The sequence below is a fragment of the Camelus bactrianus genome, chromosome 25 (genome assembly GCF_048773025.1).
Source record: "Camelus bactrianus isolate YW-2024 breed Bactrian camel chromosome 25, ASM4877302v1, whole genome shotgun sequence".
NCBI lineage: Eukaryota > Metazoa > Chordata > Mammalia > Artiodactyla > Camelidae > Camelus > Camelus bactrianus.
Window position 1 is genome coordinate 23,482,286 of NC_133563.1, and position 19,959 is coordinate 23,502,244.

Genomic DNA, 19,959 nt, shown 5'->3' on the forward strand with positions numbered 1-19,959 from the left:
GTGCTTGATACCTCTGAAGTCTCTTCTAAACTGAGATTCTGCAGTTCTAAATGTCATCTCAATTCTACTACATTTTTAAGTAGTGAAAGATTTCTCAACCCCAGCCTGTTACATTTATTACAAGCAACTCAAACACAAACGAAGTTCTGGTACTACAGAGAATTTGTGTATTTAGTGTTTGGTGTACAGGTAAAATCCCGTAAGAATTTAGTTAAAATGAGAGCGCTGAGCCCCAGGTGAAGACCCATCCTGAAACGATACCCACAAAAAACACAAAAATTGCTAGTGGTGTCCCCTTTACCTGTTAGCGCATTTCAAGGCCAAGCTTGGAGGAGGAGAGTTACAGGATGTGTCTTCACACTCCCGTGTCCCTCTGTGGCTATTAGGAAACCACCAGCCAGCCCACCATATTCAGAGGTGAATATTTATTTAATTCATATATAAATTTTACATGATATCCATAGTGCTATAAACATAGGCACATTTTTTTTAAACTCAAGGTACATTTCAAAAATTACTCCCTCACCCCAGTCCACTCCAACCCCCTCAAAATAGAATATCTAATATTTGTAAAACAAGGGCCAGAAAGGCCCTGCTCATTAATTTTAGGAGAAACTTTCTGCCCATTAAGACCATTCCTTCTGACTTCAGCCAAGCAGGATCAACAAACTTTTGGACAAAGGAACATGCATTTTTCAGCATTTTAGTACGTTACTTGTTAGAATTAATTAAATGCCTCAGAGTAGTTTTAATGGGTTTATAGTTTTGTTTCTCCTACTTGCTTCAAGTCAGAAAAAAATAAATTGGTATCTGTATTTTCTAATGGCCTTTAAATTCCTATGGGATGGTTTAAAGATGTCACCACACCAAAGGGCTCACCTAATCACATCTACTAACAAATGGGCAGCTTCCCACAAAGTATCTATTAAGCCATTATTCATCAAGTATTGGTTTGCCCTTAAAGGGACAAACATGGTGAATTTAATAATTCATCATCAATTCAAATAAGACACAGATTGAGCACAGAGCAAACTGGACAGAAACAAATTCCCCAAAATGATTCAACTGATTCATTAACTGTACCCAGATGTATGAGTTTGTGTTATTCACAACATTCATAACACACATCAAGACAAGATTAAAATCTACAATGTAAAGTCATAACTTGATGAATTCAGAATGAGGAAAAAAATGAGTATTTGAAATTGACTCATCATAACCACCCTGATATGGTACACTTTGACTTGGAGGAAAGAAAAAAATTTATATACACAATTCTCTTAGTAAAATTTTCTATTTCTTGCTAATTACACATTTTAATTCAGAAAATGCATTAATTTTATTCAAATATATTTTTCTAAAATATAAATATTTAAATTAAACTTTTATAAATGCAGAGAATGTAGTTTCTGTTGACCCTACCCAGATATTAATCAGTCCCAAACTCAAGTGATGAAGAAATAATATTTGTAATTATGATTATTTTAATTTGTCTATAAATATATAATAGGATCTTTGCAACTTAATTATGAGTAATTCATTCACACTTCATGTAGTACTGAGCACCTTAGATTACATATTGATTTAAACTATTGGCATTAATAGATGTATTTTAATATATTATTTACAATACACAAGTATGATTCTCTTGTATAACAACATTCCAGTGATTTTGAAAATATATAATGAAAGAGTGTGGTATAATTTACAAATGCATCAAAGCTTTCCTACAACATTCAGGCTGGGACTTCACTCTTCAGCATTTGAAAACAGGAAACAAAACAAAATCAGTGTCCCAAAGCTGTGTTTTCCAAAGTGATTTTTTTGTTTGTTTGTTTTGTGTTTGTGTGTGTGTGTGTGTTTTAAACACTAGCTTCACAAGATGCTGTTAGGAGTTCTGTAGGAAAGCATAAGGAATGGCACACAGCCCCGCCCACCCCTTGCAGAATTGCAGTGTGCAATAGTCTTTGAGGAGGCCTGCAATCATGAAATCTGTTTAACATTTTTAAACTCAGTATTTAACAAACATTTTTGATTACCAACCCCCTTATTTCGCACCCTCCCCCCCAAAACATCACTTAATCAATGCCTCTTGGAACTGGTATTACATGATATGTACTTCAAGGAAATACTGATCTAAAATAAAATGCTGATCTAAAGTAAAACTCAATAAACACATATATCTGAGTGAAAAAAATCACATTCTTTTAAAACAATTTCACTTTTTAAAGCTCTTTGCATAGGTATTTGCTAAAATATGGTTCTAAAAAAACACACAAATCTAACCCAGAACATTTGTTTATGTAAACTACAGGGAGAAAAAGGATACAAACACAGAAATTCTACAGCTAATTTTCCAGGTTTGAGGACAGTGACTTTAAAATCAAATAATATTTTTTTTGGTGAATTTGTTTTGAAAGATAAAAGCAAAAATGTTAAAGCAGTAATATGCTATATGATATCTGAAAATATTCTTGTAGAAAAATATCAGGTCATTATATTATTTCCCTGGAATTCCAGAAGTTCAGTGGATGCTATCAATGGGTTTGATTGTAACATTGGCTCTCTATGTAAAACTCAGCATAAACCAGAATCATAATAAGGCTGTTCTATCACTTGCTTGAAAATGCATGCATACAAGCACAGGCAAAAACAAGGGCCAGTAAATTGCTCAGTACTTTCACTGAAAACCACAAAACGGGGATAAATGACCCCACGTGAATTATTTTATATATATATATCTCTCTCAAATGGCAATCTTTTTAAAAATATCCATAATTTGCTTTCCATAAATAAAGCTATAAGTCATGGCTCTAAGATAGCAAACCTTGGTGTGAGAGTTGTCCCAGAATTAATATCTTTCACACACGCCACTCTTCAGCAAAGCTTTGTAATTTAAGCAGTCTACTTCGGCTCAGAATCCACCAGCTTATAGTTCAGATCAGCATCTGATGCTTAATGAATTCCCCCTCATCATATGCTAATAAGAACACTTCCGAATCATTCTACATCACTGAAAGATAATTCACTAAGAAAACGTGACAGCTGTTTCATATTTAAATAAAAGGTGGGTTTCCATGTGAAGTACTTTTCTTTCCTTACCGGTGAAAGTCAACTCAATTAGAAGCAGGAAATCACAATAAAACAAGGGATCCTTGTTACTCGCCAGGGAGAGGTAAAAAATGTCCATTTATCACCTTTTCAGCCCTTGCTTACCTGGGTGAACCAGTTGCCTAGAAACTGCTATGATTAGGATCTTCACATGCTGTTCTAATGTTCCTGACCTTGACTGTCATTATTTAAAAGCTATGCTGTGTATTTCCAATCAGCCTCTTCACCCTTTTCCTGTTCTGAAAAGACAGTTTCATTCTGATAGTCCTGGTGGTATTTTCTGAGGGTGCCCTTACAGTTGCTGAAATTGGAGGCGTCTGGGACTGTTAAACAGGACTCTTGGGAGCTAAAGCTGACTGTGGCATGCTACATCTGGTGCATCACTGCAGATGGTGTCCGTTATGTCACTTTTTGGTGGCACCGCAGCCCTCTTCTTCTCAAAGGCAATTCGCCCCTCTCTGTTCAGGCCACCAAACCCAGTCTTGTAATCTTAGCTGACAGGAAGGAATGGATGATGAAAACAATCGGCTTGGGGCAGGAATGAAGGTCCAGTTGCTGAAATTTAAAAAGAGGAGAGCATGAAAGATTTTAAATTAATGCTTGATAAAAAATGGTGATTTCCACATCAAACCGATCTGTGCACTTCCTGCTTTTAAGTGTTAACTGGATCGTGTTTCTAAGCCCTTGCCCCACCCTGAGATTAAAAACAAAATAACTCTTTGAACTTATTCCTTATAGCTCATGTATCTTTTTTCCAAAATACATTCTGTGAAATTTATACATACCAATAGCATAAATATCGGTGTTGCCCATCTTGACTGTCTAAACCATTTATTTTTGGTATCACATAGTGATATTGTTTATGCTGAGGTAGGTACAGTACGAAGCAGTACTAAATTTCACATCCTACATTTGAGTTCTGGTTCTAACACTTTTTAGATATGCACATAATCTTGGACATGTCACTTAAAATTTTTCTCATTCCGACCTAGCTCAAAGGGTAATCAGAGTATTAAATAAGATACTGTACGTGAAAATTCCTTATAAGCTCTAAAACACAGAATCCATGCTGCAAAGCAGCTCTGTCCTCACTGTCTCATACTCTTGGATTCTTGTAAGCATGTACATCACATGTCTGTAAGTCCCCTACTGAAGTCTTATCTTTCTCAGTGTGTTCCTACAGAGCTGGCACATGGTCAGAGCTTAACAGGTTGAATTTTTATCACCCGACCTAATTGAAGAGCATTGAGTGTGTTGTTCCCAATTCTCATCTGCTGTCCCCAGTTCTGTTCTGATGATGACACTGTTGGAGAAAAACAACCTAAGCATAAAATATCATCAAGAAAAGTTAAGTGGTACTTATCATGAGCCAGGCACTGTGCTAAATACTTTCTATGCACTATCTAATTTAATTTTCACAAAATCCCTATGAGGTAGCCATCGTTATCATCCCTGGGTCTTATATGGGAAACTCAGGTTTGGAGATGTAAGAAAACTTTCTGAGATCGTAGATCTTACAGTGAAGAGAAAGCGTGGACTCGAATGCAGGTCTGTCTGATGCCTGAGCCTGGGCTTAACCATCCTATTTTATTTCACAAACACAGACTGCAACTTTTAGAAGTAAACTTAAAGATCAGCTACTTCAGTCACTGAATTTTACAGATGAGGAGACTCAGATCTAAAAGAATAAAAGGACTTGCTCAAGACAATTGGTGAGTGAGTTCCAGACTCAGAAAGAGAACATGGGTCTCCCGACCCTCAATTTATTGCATTTTCTACAACTCATCTCTGCTCCCTAACCCCGCACCGGGAAGCCCTGGCACCTGCTTCTAGGGGATGCTTAGCTAGATACTGGGGAAGCTGCATCTGAACTTGAGCTTATCAGCCTAATATACTGGCAGCAAAAAGGAAAAAAAAAAAAACCCAGTCCTTCCTGAGTCCTTCAAGTCAGGTCGTAATTATGGGCAGAAAGGCTGAAATTTAGACCTAAGTGATTTTCCTCACAGGTAAAAATAGCCTTGAATTTTCAGGCCAAAGATAAAGCAGAAGACTTGCTTCTTGTTCTCTTCCAGGCTGCTAGGGAGTAGCCACCTGTAGGAAGTACACAGCGGGGTGACTGATAGCGCAGCAACTGAACCAGGAGCATTCTCAGCCAAATGGCTTTTCCAGTCACTTATTTCCAAACGGGTGCTTCAGGCTGAATTTACTGACTGAAACACACAAATAAACAACAACAAAAATTCTATAAAATCCTGCAGATCCATCTTAAAGGTCAGCAAAATGACTGGCTGGAATTTGTTCTCAGAAAGTGAGTCCAAATCCACTGTCAGCCACAGGGCACCGTCTTCATCATGACTGCCTGTGGCCCCCGCAGGGAGAACTCTGGTACCGACTGGGGCCAGGAGTACCGTGTGACCTAGAACAGTGGTGCTGACACTCTGAGATTGAAGGGCCCTGTGCTCTTTTAAGTGTGGCCTTGGGCCTTCAGAGAGACCGGGGGAGGGGGGGAGGGATTGTGCAAGGCCAGTAGCTGAGTTGAAATGACTAGATCTTTAAAACAGATTTATCCCTGTGTTTTATAGATCCCCTGTCCCTACTATCAAGTGTGAGTCAATAAATATTTGTTGACTAAGCCAGTGACTAGGAAGGACCTAACCAGAGACTAGTTGTTAGAATTGAAGGTCCTCTTTGAAATTCTTCAAAGATTCCATGGCTTGAATGAGATGCCATGTCTTCCTGAGAAATGTCAAGAACCACACTTGCTAGAAAGTAGAAGAATGTGCAACTTTCACCCTGCCATGCAACTTTCTTTTTGGTAGGCGGTAATGATCGTGGAAATCATGATTTTAGACACGGGCAATTTGCATTGATATAAGTATGTGTGACCTTAATTGACCAATCTTCTGGTTTGTTAAGACAGTTTTTGCGATGAACTCAAAACTTCTGGACCCTTGTCTGGCCCTCTCTCTGCCGGAGTAGAGTTGACCAGTTTCGCTTGGTGTCCTCACTGCCCCTGTGCTTTGCCCCTCGTCCAGCCCCTCCCCCTCTATGCTTGGCATGCTCTCTGCTCCTCTGAGACCTCCCAGGTGGCCAGGACTATGTATTTTACATCCCTGCATCCCTGACACCTAGCACAACACCCAGGTTAGACTAGATGCTTGACACTTAAAAAATGAATGGCACATTTTGAAGCTGGTGGGATCCTCTTTGAGAGGAACTTAATGCTGACTTTGTTCTTCCCTTGGAGTCAAATATTTCTGTAGTATTTCTGTGGAAAATGAGACCAAAGCAAAGAGCTGTGAAAAAGCTGGATCCTATCCCTATTTTCCAAGGATCAAAAAAGACACAAACCTATAAGTACTTTGTTAATAGTCAAATGCTAAATAAATATAAGGCAGCATTACGTTTACGAGCCATTATGGGTGTGCTGCATGATGAAATACACGAAATCACACTGTACAAAGAAAAGTGTACTTACAATCTCTCCATCTTTGCCTCCAAAATCTAAGTACAGCATCCTGATTCCATCATCTGAAGACATTTTCAGCTTTTCATAAGGAGCCTGTATGATTGTCTTAGGAAAGGCACCCTCCTGTGGTTCAGTGGTAAGAGAAAATCCATTGTCATAATGTATGGTCAAACGGCACTCCTGGTTTTTGTAGGTGCAAGCTGAGAGAGACAGAGACAGGAGTATGAACAGTGGAAGTCCATCCATTTTCCCAGGCACTTAACCTTCAAGTCTCCTCATTCCCAGGGCCCAGCCACAAACTTCTTTCTAAAGTTAAACAATACTAATTGTTCTTGAAAATATTTTTCTTGGATTGATGTTGATATTGTAATTTAGCCTGCCCCATGAAAGTTAGGGAAATAAATTGAAAGGATTTACTGAATTTTCTCTGGGTTCTTGCTCTTATCTGACCATCTGACAACATGTAGAGGGACAGGTAGTTCCTGCCTTCCAATGGCCTCGTCTCAAGCTGGAAAATGACATTTGATTTAGAGTAAGCTACCTCTGAATCATCGTCATCATCACAGTCAATCAATGACTCAATCAGTGCTGTGTGTGTACCAGCCAGTGATAGAAGCAAGCACTCCCCCAGTTACATTACCCAAATAGTAACATGTAAGAAGTCAGGAGTGAGTAGTTTGAAAAAAAAAAACAAAACCCTAATTTTTAATTAAAAGTCGAACAAAGCCCATTTTGTAAATAGGAGTACTTTTTGAATTTCCCTGATGGTCTGATAATCCTGGGTCCTGGAAACGCTGCTGATGCAGACAGATGTCAGATATGGCACCTTCTGAGAAGGTGCTGTTTCCTCCCTCTGCCCAGTGTGGCAGCCAGGACCCTCCTCTGGTGTCCACAAGGTGCCCTCTGGTCCAACGGAACAGAAGTAAAACCTTTTGATCAGGTTAGGTGCCAGCTTTCACCTGTGGTCTGCAATGCATTTAGGAAGAGACCAGCACTTCAAGATCATGAGCTGGTCAGGGGGACTGCCACCCGAATCCCAGTGCCTATTAGGAAGACTTGTGAGTGTTTGAAACCCTTCATCAGAGAGTTCTGAAAAGCGTTATCATGTATCAGAATGGGTTTTGGGTTTTTGGTTTTGGGGGGGGTTTTTTGGCCTCACGAAACACCACATTTAACAGACCCGGCAAGTAAGTTGGCTCTGGCCGTCACATACATCTGAAAGCTCTTTAGGGAATGTTTCCTTCGCTGGGGATGGGGCTGGGGAGGAGTAAAAGGAACGGCAGTGTTGATAACTCTGTACCATCGTCAGCTCAGCTCAGCTTTATAAACCCAAATGAACTTCACCTTACCACACTTTGGAAGCAGGATCTTAGCTTATTATTACAGGTGGAAAAAGCAAAGCTCAGAGAAGTGAATGTGTCACAACTCTGTGGCTTAGATTTCAAGGTTCAGTTTCTTTCCTTCCACTGTCTCCTGCATCCTTCTCACACTCTAGGACTCAGGCGGTGGAGGGCTGTGGAGAGGGACCCGGGCCAAGAGTCTCTCAGGGTAAGACTTGGGGTGGGGGAGCCCTTCAGGGCTGGGGGGAGACATGGGGTCTCTGCTCACAGAATGAGGTGGCTTTTAATTGGTTAACACGTATACCCCTTTCTTCGACAGAGCCATCTTTTAACTTGTAACCAAGGGTTGATATTTTCCAAAGGTGCACTCTCTAATAGGTTTATGAGTCCCTCTGGGCAGAGCCCCTTGGCAAACGTTAAGGTATTCTCTCAGAAGGGCCCTGGACCTCTGCCACCCATCAGTCCAAGGATGACCAAACTGTAACCCAGACGCGGCATGGATGTAGTTACGCCCTTCCCAAACTGAATCCTCACTTTTGACAGTTTTTACTTCTAACATCTGCAGAATGTGGGCAACTGGGCTCTGACCATGTTCCCCCCCCCCCACCTTCCTCTATGTCTGAACGTTAAGCCTATGCCACTGGATGGTCTGAATTAACTGCCTGTGATTACTTTTAATGCTAGTTGTCCTAATGTCGTGTTTGTGGCCTTTATATAATGGAATCAAGTTATCTGAAGAGGTTCTTAATTTACACAGGATAAAGTGAATACATTATCAAGTTAACTGAAGCTCTGATGAAAACATAAGCCCCTTTCCCCAACTCTCTGCAGGCATCCTTCAGTTTGAAACTGGGCTGCACCTTTGGTTATTCCCCTCATTTCTTCTCTCCCAGCCCCCAGCTAGCTCAGTCTACGCAGTTCTTTGTCATTCTCCTTTGGCTGGTCTATCCACAGCCTCCTTGTTTTCCTGTCAAAGTAGAGGTCAGCTTATTGAGACAAGGATTTTACTAAATTAGTGGAATGGAAACTCAACCCCTTTGGCCATCTTCATTGCTGAAGTTGCTGCAAGGGGTCTGGACTTCTCTGCTATTACATGTATAACTTCACCGAATCTAGTTTTCAGATGGCTTGGGCCTCTTCCAGCTCTCAGGTTCGAGACCCCAGTTTTCCTTGCCATACAGAATAGGCATCAAAGACAAAAGCTTCCGCTGACTCTCCACGAGACATTTTCAACGATGTTGGAAAACACTGGCGGCTACCAATTCGTTTCAGGGTGACTTTAAAAAGACATTGATGATGTTGGAGACGCTGCTGCTTCTACAAAACATCTAGTTTTTCCTGTTTGCACGAGTAAAGGAGCTGTGGAGAAGCCCTGTCCCATGTTGACGTGTGTCCCATCTTTTACAATTCTCCTGGGTGCCGGAGGAAGTTGTCCCCTAGGGCAGCACTCCTCAGAGTGGTCCGCGGACTGGCAGCATCAGCACCACCTGGCATCTTACTAGATACAGACTATCACACCCCCCTGGGGAACTGCTGCATCAGGATCTCTGGGGGTGGGTGTCAGCAATCCAAGGCTTCTGAGGGTAACACTAAAACACTTTGTGTTGTTGTTTTCAGTGCAATGAGAGTTTGGAAGCACTGTACCTAAGATGTCTTGTGGGAAAATCCTATTCATCTAAAAGATGTCTTGTGCAGAAATCCTCTTCATTTCTACCATGATGGAAATGTTCTAGGTCTGCACTGTCCAACACGGTAGAAATGACTTCTGACTATCCTACTGGCCACCTTTTCCTGAATGAAGATGGGGTACGGCTTTTCACAATCAAACCCTTCGGTTCCATTTTAGTAGGGCATACAGTGCCTTCATTTAGAAGAATTTGTTTACTTCTGGAGTTTGAAGTACCACAAGAGGCCAGTCACGGAAACTGCTCCGGGGCCACAGTGGAGGAGAAGGCGCATTCTTCCTGTCGGAGTGTGACATCTCGAGCCCACGGGCAGCAGTGCTCACCTGCGGTGACTTCAGTAGTCAGTTCAGCTGAGTTGTGGCACCCCTGTACGATGCTCCTTGTCCAGTGTGAGAGGTCCCTGCTGATCTCAGCCCTGAACAGATGTGTTTCAATCCCCTGCCGGGTACCAGTTCGCGTTGCGAAGGACAGATCCACGCCAGCCTGGGGCGATCCTTTCCCTGGACCTGAATGGACCAGCCTGTTGAAAAAGAAAGAAATCATCAAAATGCAAACTACTGTATTCACCTGATATGTCACCTGGTAATAGCCCCCACATGGGTGATTTGCTCTCATTTTTCTGATCTGGAACCAAAAGTTCCACTATACCTTACTGTTCACCCTGGTTTTCTGCCATCTCCTCTCCCAGGCCCTCTTTAATGGCAGAACGAGATTAAGACAGTGGCCAAGACAATTAAAAAGAAGTGAAGTACTTACACATACCACAGCATGGATGGACCTTGAAAACATGCTAAGTGCAAGAAGCCAGACAAAAAAGATGACATACTGTATGATTCAATTGGTATGAAATATCCTGAATAAGCAAAGTAGACCAGTGATTGTCTAAGTCTGGGAGACACGGGTTAAGAAGTGCAGGATTTCTTTTTGGGGGTGATGAAAATGTTCTAAACTTGATTGTGGTGATTACTGCACCATTCAGTGGACATTGAATATAACAAAGCCACTAAACTATTAAAAAAAAAAAAAGAAGATCATAGCCAAGAACTGTGCACCTGGTTGAATATACAGAGGAATTGAATATTATGACTTCAACTATGGTTAGACAAATTCAACTATACTCACTCAGCCAAAAAGAAAGATAATTAAGTAAATGAGAGAGAGAACAATTTAGATAGTGTGTAAAATTCTCCCCACCATTGCATTCCTGGGCATAGAGATGCCCCAACGCGAGCACAAGACAGAAAAGTAAACCCATTGTCTTCTGGATTAGACTTGTCCTTTGGAGCATCTGGCTGCGTTGAATGCACTTCTGGGTAAGCATTTCTCACGCACATAGCCTCCAAATGCAAGCAAACAACCACAAGACTCAGCTGAAGAAGCAGCAATCTGGGTATCTGTGTTAAAGCTTGAGAAAGAACGGCAGTGCCAGACTTCTTGAGAAACGGAAGAGACTTGCACTTTATGGGGGATTTAAAGAATTTTCAAGAGTGCGTTTTACGGCACACGATTTTCACACTGACTTCAGAACATGCATTCAGCATAAAATGTGACTCCCACGGTAAATATTTCCTAAAAGGCCAGACTTAAAACAATCAGAGTCTCTGAGCGCTACCTTCTGGGCAGCCACTGGGTCCTACTTCTCACTTGTCCCCTCTACACACACGGATTTCTTACATTCTCTCCTGCTCCTCTACTTCTCAGCCTCCTTTTGGGAGAGATTCTCATATCAATAATTTGCAGGGGAGGATGAGTATAATTTAGTAAATGTTACTTCTCTCTGGGATATTTGCAGTTTCAGCCTTATCTTTTAATACAGAAAGAAACACTTTACCATTTGCTAGAGAAATTCCAGGTGTCTATTCACTTGGTGGATGGGGGAGTTATTTTCTTAGGCAAAGGGCTTGTTACTTTTAGATTAAAAATTGCACAAAGGAAATCCAAAAGCGCATTTTCTCTTGCAAGCTGAAGTACTGTAGACCAAAATTATCAGTAGAATAAAACATCGTAGTCCATTGAATTTCTAGCAACAAGCTTACGTAAGTCTGAGGAGGTTTCTTTTACTTACAAAGTTGAAATTTGGTAGGAGGGGTGGTTTGCAATGCTTACTTGAAGAAAAAGTTTAGTTGAAAAGCCTTTTGATTGCACAATTCTTTGAAGTAGAGAAGTTCCCAAGAGGTAACAAATGTTGGCAAAAATGTAGAGAAAAGGGAACCCTTGTACACCATTGGTGGTCATGTAAATTGGTGCAGCCACTATGGCACACACTATGCAGGTTCCTCAAAACATTCAAATTAGCACTACCATATGATCTAGCAGTCACACTTCCGGGGAATATCTCAGAAGGAGGCAAAATCAGTATCTCAAAGAGCTATCAGCACTCCCATGTGCATTGCAGAATGATTCACAATAGCCAAGATATGGAACCAACCTAAATGTCCGCTGATGGATGAGTGGATAAAGAAAATGTGATAAAACACACACACATACACAGAGGAATATTATTCGGCCTTAAAAAAGAAGGAAATCCTGCCACTTACAACAATATGAACCTGGAGGCATTATGCTGATTGAAATCAGACTGAGAAAGACAGATACTGTATGGTCTATCTTTTATGTGGAATCTAAGAAAAGTCAAACTCATGGAAACAAAGTAAAATGATGGTTGCCAGGGGCTGAGGATGGGGGAGATGGGAGATGCTGGTCGAAGGGTACACATTTTTAGTTATATGATGAGTAAGTCCTGAGGACCTAACGAACAGCACAGTGACACAGTTAACAGCCCTGTATTGCATACTTGAAGTCTGCTGAAATTAAAATTGGCAGAAAAAGAAAAAGGTAACTGTGAGGTGATCGATGTGTTAATTAACTTGATAGTAGCAATCATTTCACAGTGTATGGGGTATTAAACCATCATGTATAAACCTATATAATTTTATTTGTCAATTATACCTCAGTAAAAAGATAATAAACAAGAGAGAAGTTCCATGAATCTCACTCATAGGAGAGTCTAGGACAGAATGAAGGGAAATGTCTGCTGACATGGGTGCCCCCACCCAGGGACTGAACACGTAGAGACTGAGTCCTATTTGTCAGGAGGGAGGAGGGCGTTCTGTAATGAGAAGGGAAGGGGGAATGGTGTAACTCAGTGGTAGAGTTCGTGCTTAGCATGCATGAAGTCCTGGGTTCAATCCCCAGTACCTCCATTAGAAAAAAACAAAAATAAAATAAAATTATAAAAAAGAAGAGCACATAAATCAAAAAATTAAAAAAAAAACCTAGCTCTTCCTTTTTAAAATCTTAAACTCTGTTGTCAGTTGGGCACAGCTGGCCGGCTGCACAGTAAACTGAAAAGAGACATAGGTTTGAGAGGCTTAAAAACCTGCATTAGAACCCTCTTGTACCATTAGTTAAATGTTCTAAGAATCACTACCACATAAAGTAGTGTTGTTAAAATTAAATAGATCATCTATGTGCTGTACCTAGAACAGAACCTACCATATGGTTTATACTCAATATTATTTCCATCCCTTGCCCGTATGCACAGCTTCCTTATTTTAAAAACATAAAATAGATAAATAGCAAGGTCCTCCTGTATAGCACAGGGAACTATATTCAGTACCTTATAATGGCCCATAATGAAAAAGAATATGAAAAGCAATATATACATATATATGTATAGCTGAATCACTATGTTGTAACACTAGAAATTAACACAAAATTGTAAGCTAACTATACTTCAATTAAAAAAAAAGAAAAGAATTAGATAAAAATATAATTTCTGCCTCATATGATTAGTATTTAATCTAAGGAAACATATGAAAGACTTAATCCAGTATTTAGTGCATCATAGTAAGCATTTAACAAAAATTAATTTCCTTATGCCTTCCCTGGCCTCACTTTCTATCCACTAAATTTCCACCCAAGGGACACAACTTTGTCATAATCCAGGGCCAACGGAAATGTAACACAGAGGCACAAGAGAAATAAGAGAAAAGATATACCACCCTCATGGAGAATGTCACATTTCTGTGAATTTCTTACCAATATTTCTTTTTCTCCAGAGAGACTATAAAATTAAAGCCACTAATAACTGGAAAATGCAATTTGTTAGAAATTTTGCATTTGGTTAAGTCTGAGTAGAAGGAATGGAATCACTAACACCGTGTAACATGGTATGAGAAAGCCCTGTATCTGGCTGACCGATACCGTGCACAGGGAGTCCTTGATGGGGAAACTCACAGTGTTCTAGGAAGTCATGATAAAAAAAAAAAAAACCTTTGGAGGGAGGACCTTGGTGTGCTTTGTCATTTGTCTCATCCCCAAGTTCTTATTGAAAAGAAAACAGAAGAGGAAAAATTTATTTTTCAAGTAACCAAGTGTGAGTCACCTATTTATATTAAAGAACAAGTTGATTTGCCATCTGAAGGATAGCAGACGTGCTGAATTGCATGTTCTTTTGAACATAGCAATATTGGTTAATGAAACGGACGGTACTGCATGTAAACTATGGCATAAAGCAGACTGTCTTTTCTGCTGCCTGGTGTGCATCCTGCTGACCAAAAGATACTTTGTTCAGATTAAAACCAAGTGAACTACATCAGCTATCCCCACAATGCACATGGGTACACATCCTCTGGATGGAGTACTACACAGACTTTAAAATATTATTTTATAAAGACATGTAAATGTGGGGAAATGCATCTGTATTCATTGAAAGGCTCTAGAGATGCAATTTGACTATGTAAAATAAAAGCTTGGAAACATCCATTAAAATGTCAAGCGATTGTAGGGGTGATTTCATCTCTACTTGTTTTAATCCTAAGCGACATATACCACACAATGTAAATATTAGCTTTACAAGGCTATGGGACAGGAATAAATCCAGATCTTTCACTTTAATTTTTTGAATCAGGACCCTGGACGGGGGGATAAGTATAGCTCAGTGGGAGAGCCCATGCTTAGCATGCACGAGGTCCTGGGTTCAGTCTGTTGTTTAAGCCATCCAGTCATGGTGTCTTTTTATGCCAACCCTACAAACTAATAAAAGCACCTACTCTATGCGGACTTGAAGCTAAGCATAGCATGAGCAGAACAGACATGGCCCAAGACTTGAGGAGATGAGTTCAAGAGGAGAAATACTCTTTTCTCGTAGTCCCCACAGCCTCTTCACTCCAGGTTCTGCCCCAGTTCTTGGGAGACTCATTCCTATAATATGGAAGAGAGTTAGCATCAGCCTCTGACAGATGACAAGTGGAGGACAGGAGCTGGGGTTGGTTGGATGAGTGGAGAATTACTCCTCCTCACTGGGGCAACCCAACTGTAATGCAGATCTTCCTCCAGAGGGTGAATGTGAACCTCCAGGAAAAGCAGTTCCGCCCCCAAAATAGAGAGTAGTGGATGCTGGCACAAGGACAAAGAAGGACCCCACATCAACATATTTGTTATTTCATTCCGATCAAGATGCTGGAAGTAATAGATTTCCTTTGTTCTTTATATCATCCCCCACTAATTGCTTTTGACTCTCAACAGCAGTAAGCTGGGGATGACACACAAAAATGTGGACATTCACCACTCTGCCATCTTGAAGACCAAACAGAGAGTTGGTTTGATTGTCAACAGCAATAACAGAGAGTTGGTTGTTTTATAAATCATGGCATTGCAAAAATGAGATGAGGCCACTGGACGAAATTAAGATCAAGATCCTTTCTCTTAGCTGCCGTTGTGATAGGTGTGGCAGCTACTAGGAAGAGATAAAGAAAAACAGTGAGATGATTATGGCTATAAATGCCCTGTGAAATTCTTCTCTTGAGATGAATTTGTATGGTCACACTTCCAACTCCAAGCCAGTAAAATAATATTGGGTATACAATATTGGGTACTGGATTATTCAACAGTCTTCTCACTGAGCATCTCCACTCAGTGGGCTCACAGGCACCTCAGACCCAACATAAGCTAGAGAAATATTGCCTTAGGTCCTTAAGATCTTGAGAACCCAATACCTGGGTTCTGTGTTAAGTAACACCAGATTCAAAGGGCCATGTCCACTGCAAAGGATGGGAAGTTTCATGGGGAGTCAAAACACTACTCAAATAAATAGTCATTTAGATGGGAGATTGAGGATCCAGATGAGGAAAGGTGTTCTAACCATGCCAAAGACAACATGAGTTGCTATCTTTAGATGTCTACGGTGCAAGAAGGTAAGGAAGAGGCTGTTCTGCATCTTCAGGCTAGAAGTGATATTGATGGCTGACTGAAGGAAAATATAATTTGTAAACTCTTGCTTTGCTGCTTTATGAAAAGAATGGGTTTGAGATTTGAGCCTGAGTGAAGAAGCCCAGAAGGGAGTGGCATTTGGAAGAGCGTGCCAGGCTGCTTCAGATGAACTCAAGTCCTTGCTGGGGAGATTGCACTTAGACACTACATAAGTGAAACTCTGGGGGGATCGCTGGAAAATCAGAACAAGTGAGGGATTGGGAGACTAGAAAAGTGGAAATTTTATCCTGATTTTCAACATTTTTATCAATGACTTGTATGGAGTTTTAAGGGACATGGACATCAAATCAGTGGACGATCCAAACTGCTAAGAAGAAAACATTGAAGATGTAAGATTGTTAAGCACTGCAGTTAGAAACAAAAACAGACAACAATAACAACAACAAAACCAGAATGGGGGAAACGTGGTGTAGAAGCACCACTGGAAATGTAGCTGATGGTTGACTCAGTCCAGAGCTACTGATAACACAAATGTGAACTTAAACTGCATTGGATGGAGTGGAAGCAGGTGATGGTCCTGGGTTCCCCTGTACTGATCAAACACAGCATCCAGTCCCAGGCACCAAGCTTTAAGAGAGGGCTTCTTAAACTTTTTGTGCCATGAATCTCTGGCAGTGTGATGAAGCCTATGGATGCCTACTCTGAACAAGCTGTGTAAATTCACAAAGTAAATAGAATTACAAAGGAAGCCAGTGATACTGAAATACAGTTTCATACAATTCTCATGATGATAGACAAGAAGGATCCAAACAGCAAAGTACCCCAGACTACTTCATAAAGAACATAGTTTGCAGACATTTAGTCTGGAACAGGGAAGACAGCATGGGAGGAATGGGAAGGGGGCAAGGGGTGAGCATAAGTGAGTGAGATCTGTGGCAGTGTTCAAGCACAGGCTGGTCAGTGACTTCCCAGGGATGGGAGAGAGAGTTCTCGCCTTGAGAGTCTATGGTTGGATCAAAGCCATCCCTGGACCTTGGCCCATCTTGGGAGAATCACACTTGGACTAGATGATTTGTTTCTTGGGATCTAAGGTGAGGTAGGAGCTCTTCCGGCAAGGCAGAGACTGTCTAAGCTGGCAGCCAGCAGGCATTCTTGGGCGCCGGCTCTGGTTGTAAGCTTTGTTGTTCATGTGTCAAAGTTGACAGCTCCTGGGTAGGAAGATGTCCGGGGAAACAAACTTGCTGTTGACAGCACAGTGATCTGCTGGAGCTCAGCATCGAGCACAGCGTGAACCTCCTCAAGGTAGGTGCCCCTCCCTGGACCACCCCCACCACATCCCTATCAATCCATTTGCTAACCCACTGCTTTGAGATAACCACCTCATCTCCCCCGATGTCCTGCAGGGTAGGAGCCTTGTTCCACCTCTCACTGATTCTGTGGTGTCTAGTACTCTACCTGACACATGGTAGATGTTCAGTACAGGATGGCTGAGTAATGGCTTGAATGCAAGTGTTTCAAAATGTTTTTCAAATGTGAGTTCATTTTGCAAAGGGAAGTACATACACACAAACACACACACACACACACACACACATGCACACAATCAATTGACCTATTTTGAAATCCTTTGAAATTTGGGGCCAGCGAAACACTCCTAAAGGGCTCTTCATTTGCAGGCCGCTTTGGGGAACACACACACACACAAACACACACACACACACACACACACACACACATTGTAGCCAGATTCTGGACACTGAGTATCAAGTAAATATCAGCTGGACATTAAGATTTTGAAAGTCATCATTTGGTCGTTTGAAAAGGTAGGACTAAGGATAGACTCTGTCTGCCTGAGTTTTTCCCATTTTGCCAGGAACAACCTTTTTACACTCCTCCGAATGTCTCGAGGGGGCCTCTGAAATAGCTATTATTTATCTTTCAATTATTTTACATTTTAAGCTATTTGTGTATCCTTAAAAAATATGACCATCTGTCTCTTATCTGTGGCAGGGACTAACCTACAGCAACCAAGAAAATGCTATCTCCCAGAGAAGATAACTTTCTTACCCGGCTAGAAAAAATACTGGCACCCTGGGACACGCTTGCAAGCTGCAATTCACACCCAATTCCTAAGTTTTATCTGAAACTTCTTGAGAAGCCCAAGGACATGTTTTGTTCCCTGGTTACAAAATTCAGATACACATTCCCATGGTTGTCAGCAAAGCCACAAACCCCAGCAAGGTTTTACACTCCCTATTAGCCAGGAGTGCAGATAAGTGACCAAATGAACAGGACCATATAATACAAGAGAGGGGGGCATGAGAATGAAGCCATGGATATGAGGGGACAGAGCAGAGAGTCAGATAACCCAGCCTGGCTCTTTGCTAATTCTATGACCTTGACACATTTCTTAAACTCTCCACGCCTTGGGTTCCTCAGTGCAAAATGAGGTTAGCAACGTCAGGACGAAATGAGTCACAGGAATACTGTATGGAACTGCACCTGGCCCAGAATACATAGTATTAGTCATTATTATGATGAATTTGACCAGGGCAGGACTTTTTTATTTGATTATCCCCTGCTGTACACCCAGCACCTAGAGTAGTTCCAGGCACATGGCAGGCACTCGGTAAACATTTGTGAAATGAATGACTACATCAACAGCTCGACTACAAAGAGGACTCCTTTCCAAGAAGTCTGTGATTCATTCCTGCTATGAGATAATCTGAATTCTCTTCCGCCCTTAGGCCCTCAACCACACCAAACAGTAGTTACTGCTAAATCCAAAGAACTTGGGTTGGCATGCACTAAATGCTAATTTCCAGATTAATTCACTCCTGAGAAAAAGTGATCTTAAAACGTGATTCGGATGAGGCGTTTATGAGATTCACCTAACATCCATTTCCTGCTTATTCTTTCAGATCCATCTCTAGCGTCTGGTGTCTTTAGTAGTGGTTTGGTTGTTTAGAGAGTCAGAATGATTGTTCTGGTCTGGAATTAGAAGGTAACCATCTTATTAAGTGAAAGTCATTAAGATTTCGCCTTCATGGCCAGCGTGGATCCAGTGAATATTTAGAGGATTTTATATAAATGGGTCCTTCACTCATTTAGTTTTTTTCAGTAAGATAAAAAGAAAGAGTGAACATTTAAAAATGACTTGAAATGCCCAAAGTGGTGGGCAACGGAAGGCGCAGAGGGGCGGTGTGATAAGCCCACTTTCAAGTCAAATTCTTTGTCCAAGATTTGGAAGAACTTGGCAGGAGAAATACTCATTCCTGCAGAAGGCTACGCCTCATGTTCCTCCACCAATAACTGAGGTCTGCTACGAGGCTTCCTATTGTTTCTTGATCCTTAGATATGCCCCCTTGGCCTGACTGGTTTTGAGAAAAACAAAAACCAAAGAAACCTATCTCACAAGGGGTGCTTAGTTACACACTAACTTAATTCTGGATAGGTGTTAGTGACTGCTGCATAAAATGTTCCATAAAAAACATTATTATTAATATCCTTAATTAAGACAAAAACAGTTGCAGCACACAGATTCAGCCAAATGAGTAAAATTACAGATTAGGTAACTGGGTTGCTAAGCAATATTACATCCTCATTTTACTTAATTGCTGTAATTAGCATCTCCCTGCATATGCCACAGTGCAAGCCACCAAAAAAAAAAAAAAAGAAAGAGGAAAGAAAGAAAAAAGCAACTGGTTACTGGTCAGGTCACATCAGTGGTTCTGGTGCTCCTCTTGAATACTTTTCTTTCATCAACTGGCCACCCCAGGGGGGGTCCAGCAGTCAACAGACTCTTCAGGCAAGAATGAGGGGGAAGAATCATTAGCAAGCGCCAAACTATCAGACAGGAGGGGCTGCCCGGGAACGAGCATGCTGCCCCTCAGCCAAGAATAACTGAACACCCGCCTCATTTCTGTCTTCTAAACGTCTTTCATCTGAATCTGGTGGCAAGAGAGTTAGGCAAGTTCCCATCTCTTGCAAAGCTGATTATCACTGAGGGATACTGAGTGTAAGCAAAGACCAATTTAACATGGAAGAATGGGCCACAGGGCAGATTGGTACCTGGTTTTGACTACTGAGTGGCATTATCCAGGTGAACTTCCAGAGACACGTGATCATTCTCCATCCATTC

The 19,959-nt window shown here is 41.2% G+C and overlaps 1 protein-coding gene across 2 annotated transcripts in view; it reads right to left on the reverse strand.

Annotated features, from left to right (window-relative positions):
• Nucleotides 1-410: 410 nt before the first annotated feature.
• Nucleotides 411-19,959, reverse strand: part of SNTB1 (syntrophin beta 1) — a 199,922-nt gene continuing 180,373 nt past the window's right edge. For both annotated transcript variants that reach the window (XM_074352997.1, XM_074352996.1), the window contains exons 6-8: nucleotides 9,929-10,125; nucleotides 6,590-6,780; nucleotides 411-3,666 (exon numbers count right to left, since the gene is read on the reverse strand). In XM_074352997.1, the coding sequence (XP_074209098.1) occupies nucleotides 3,574-3,666; nucleotides 6,590-6,780; nucleotides 9,929-10,125 (481 nt within the window). In that variant the 3' untranslated portion in view covers nucleotides 411-3,573. The remainder of the gene's footprint in view (nucleotides 3,667-6,589; nucleotides 6,781-9,928; nucleotides 10,126-19,959) is intronic.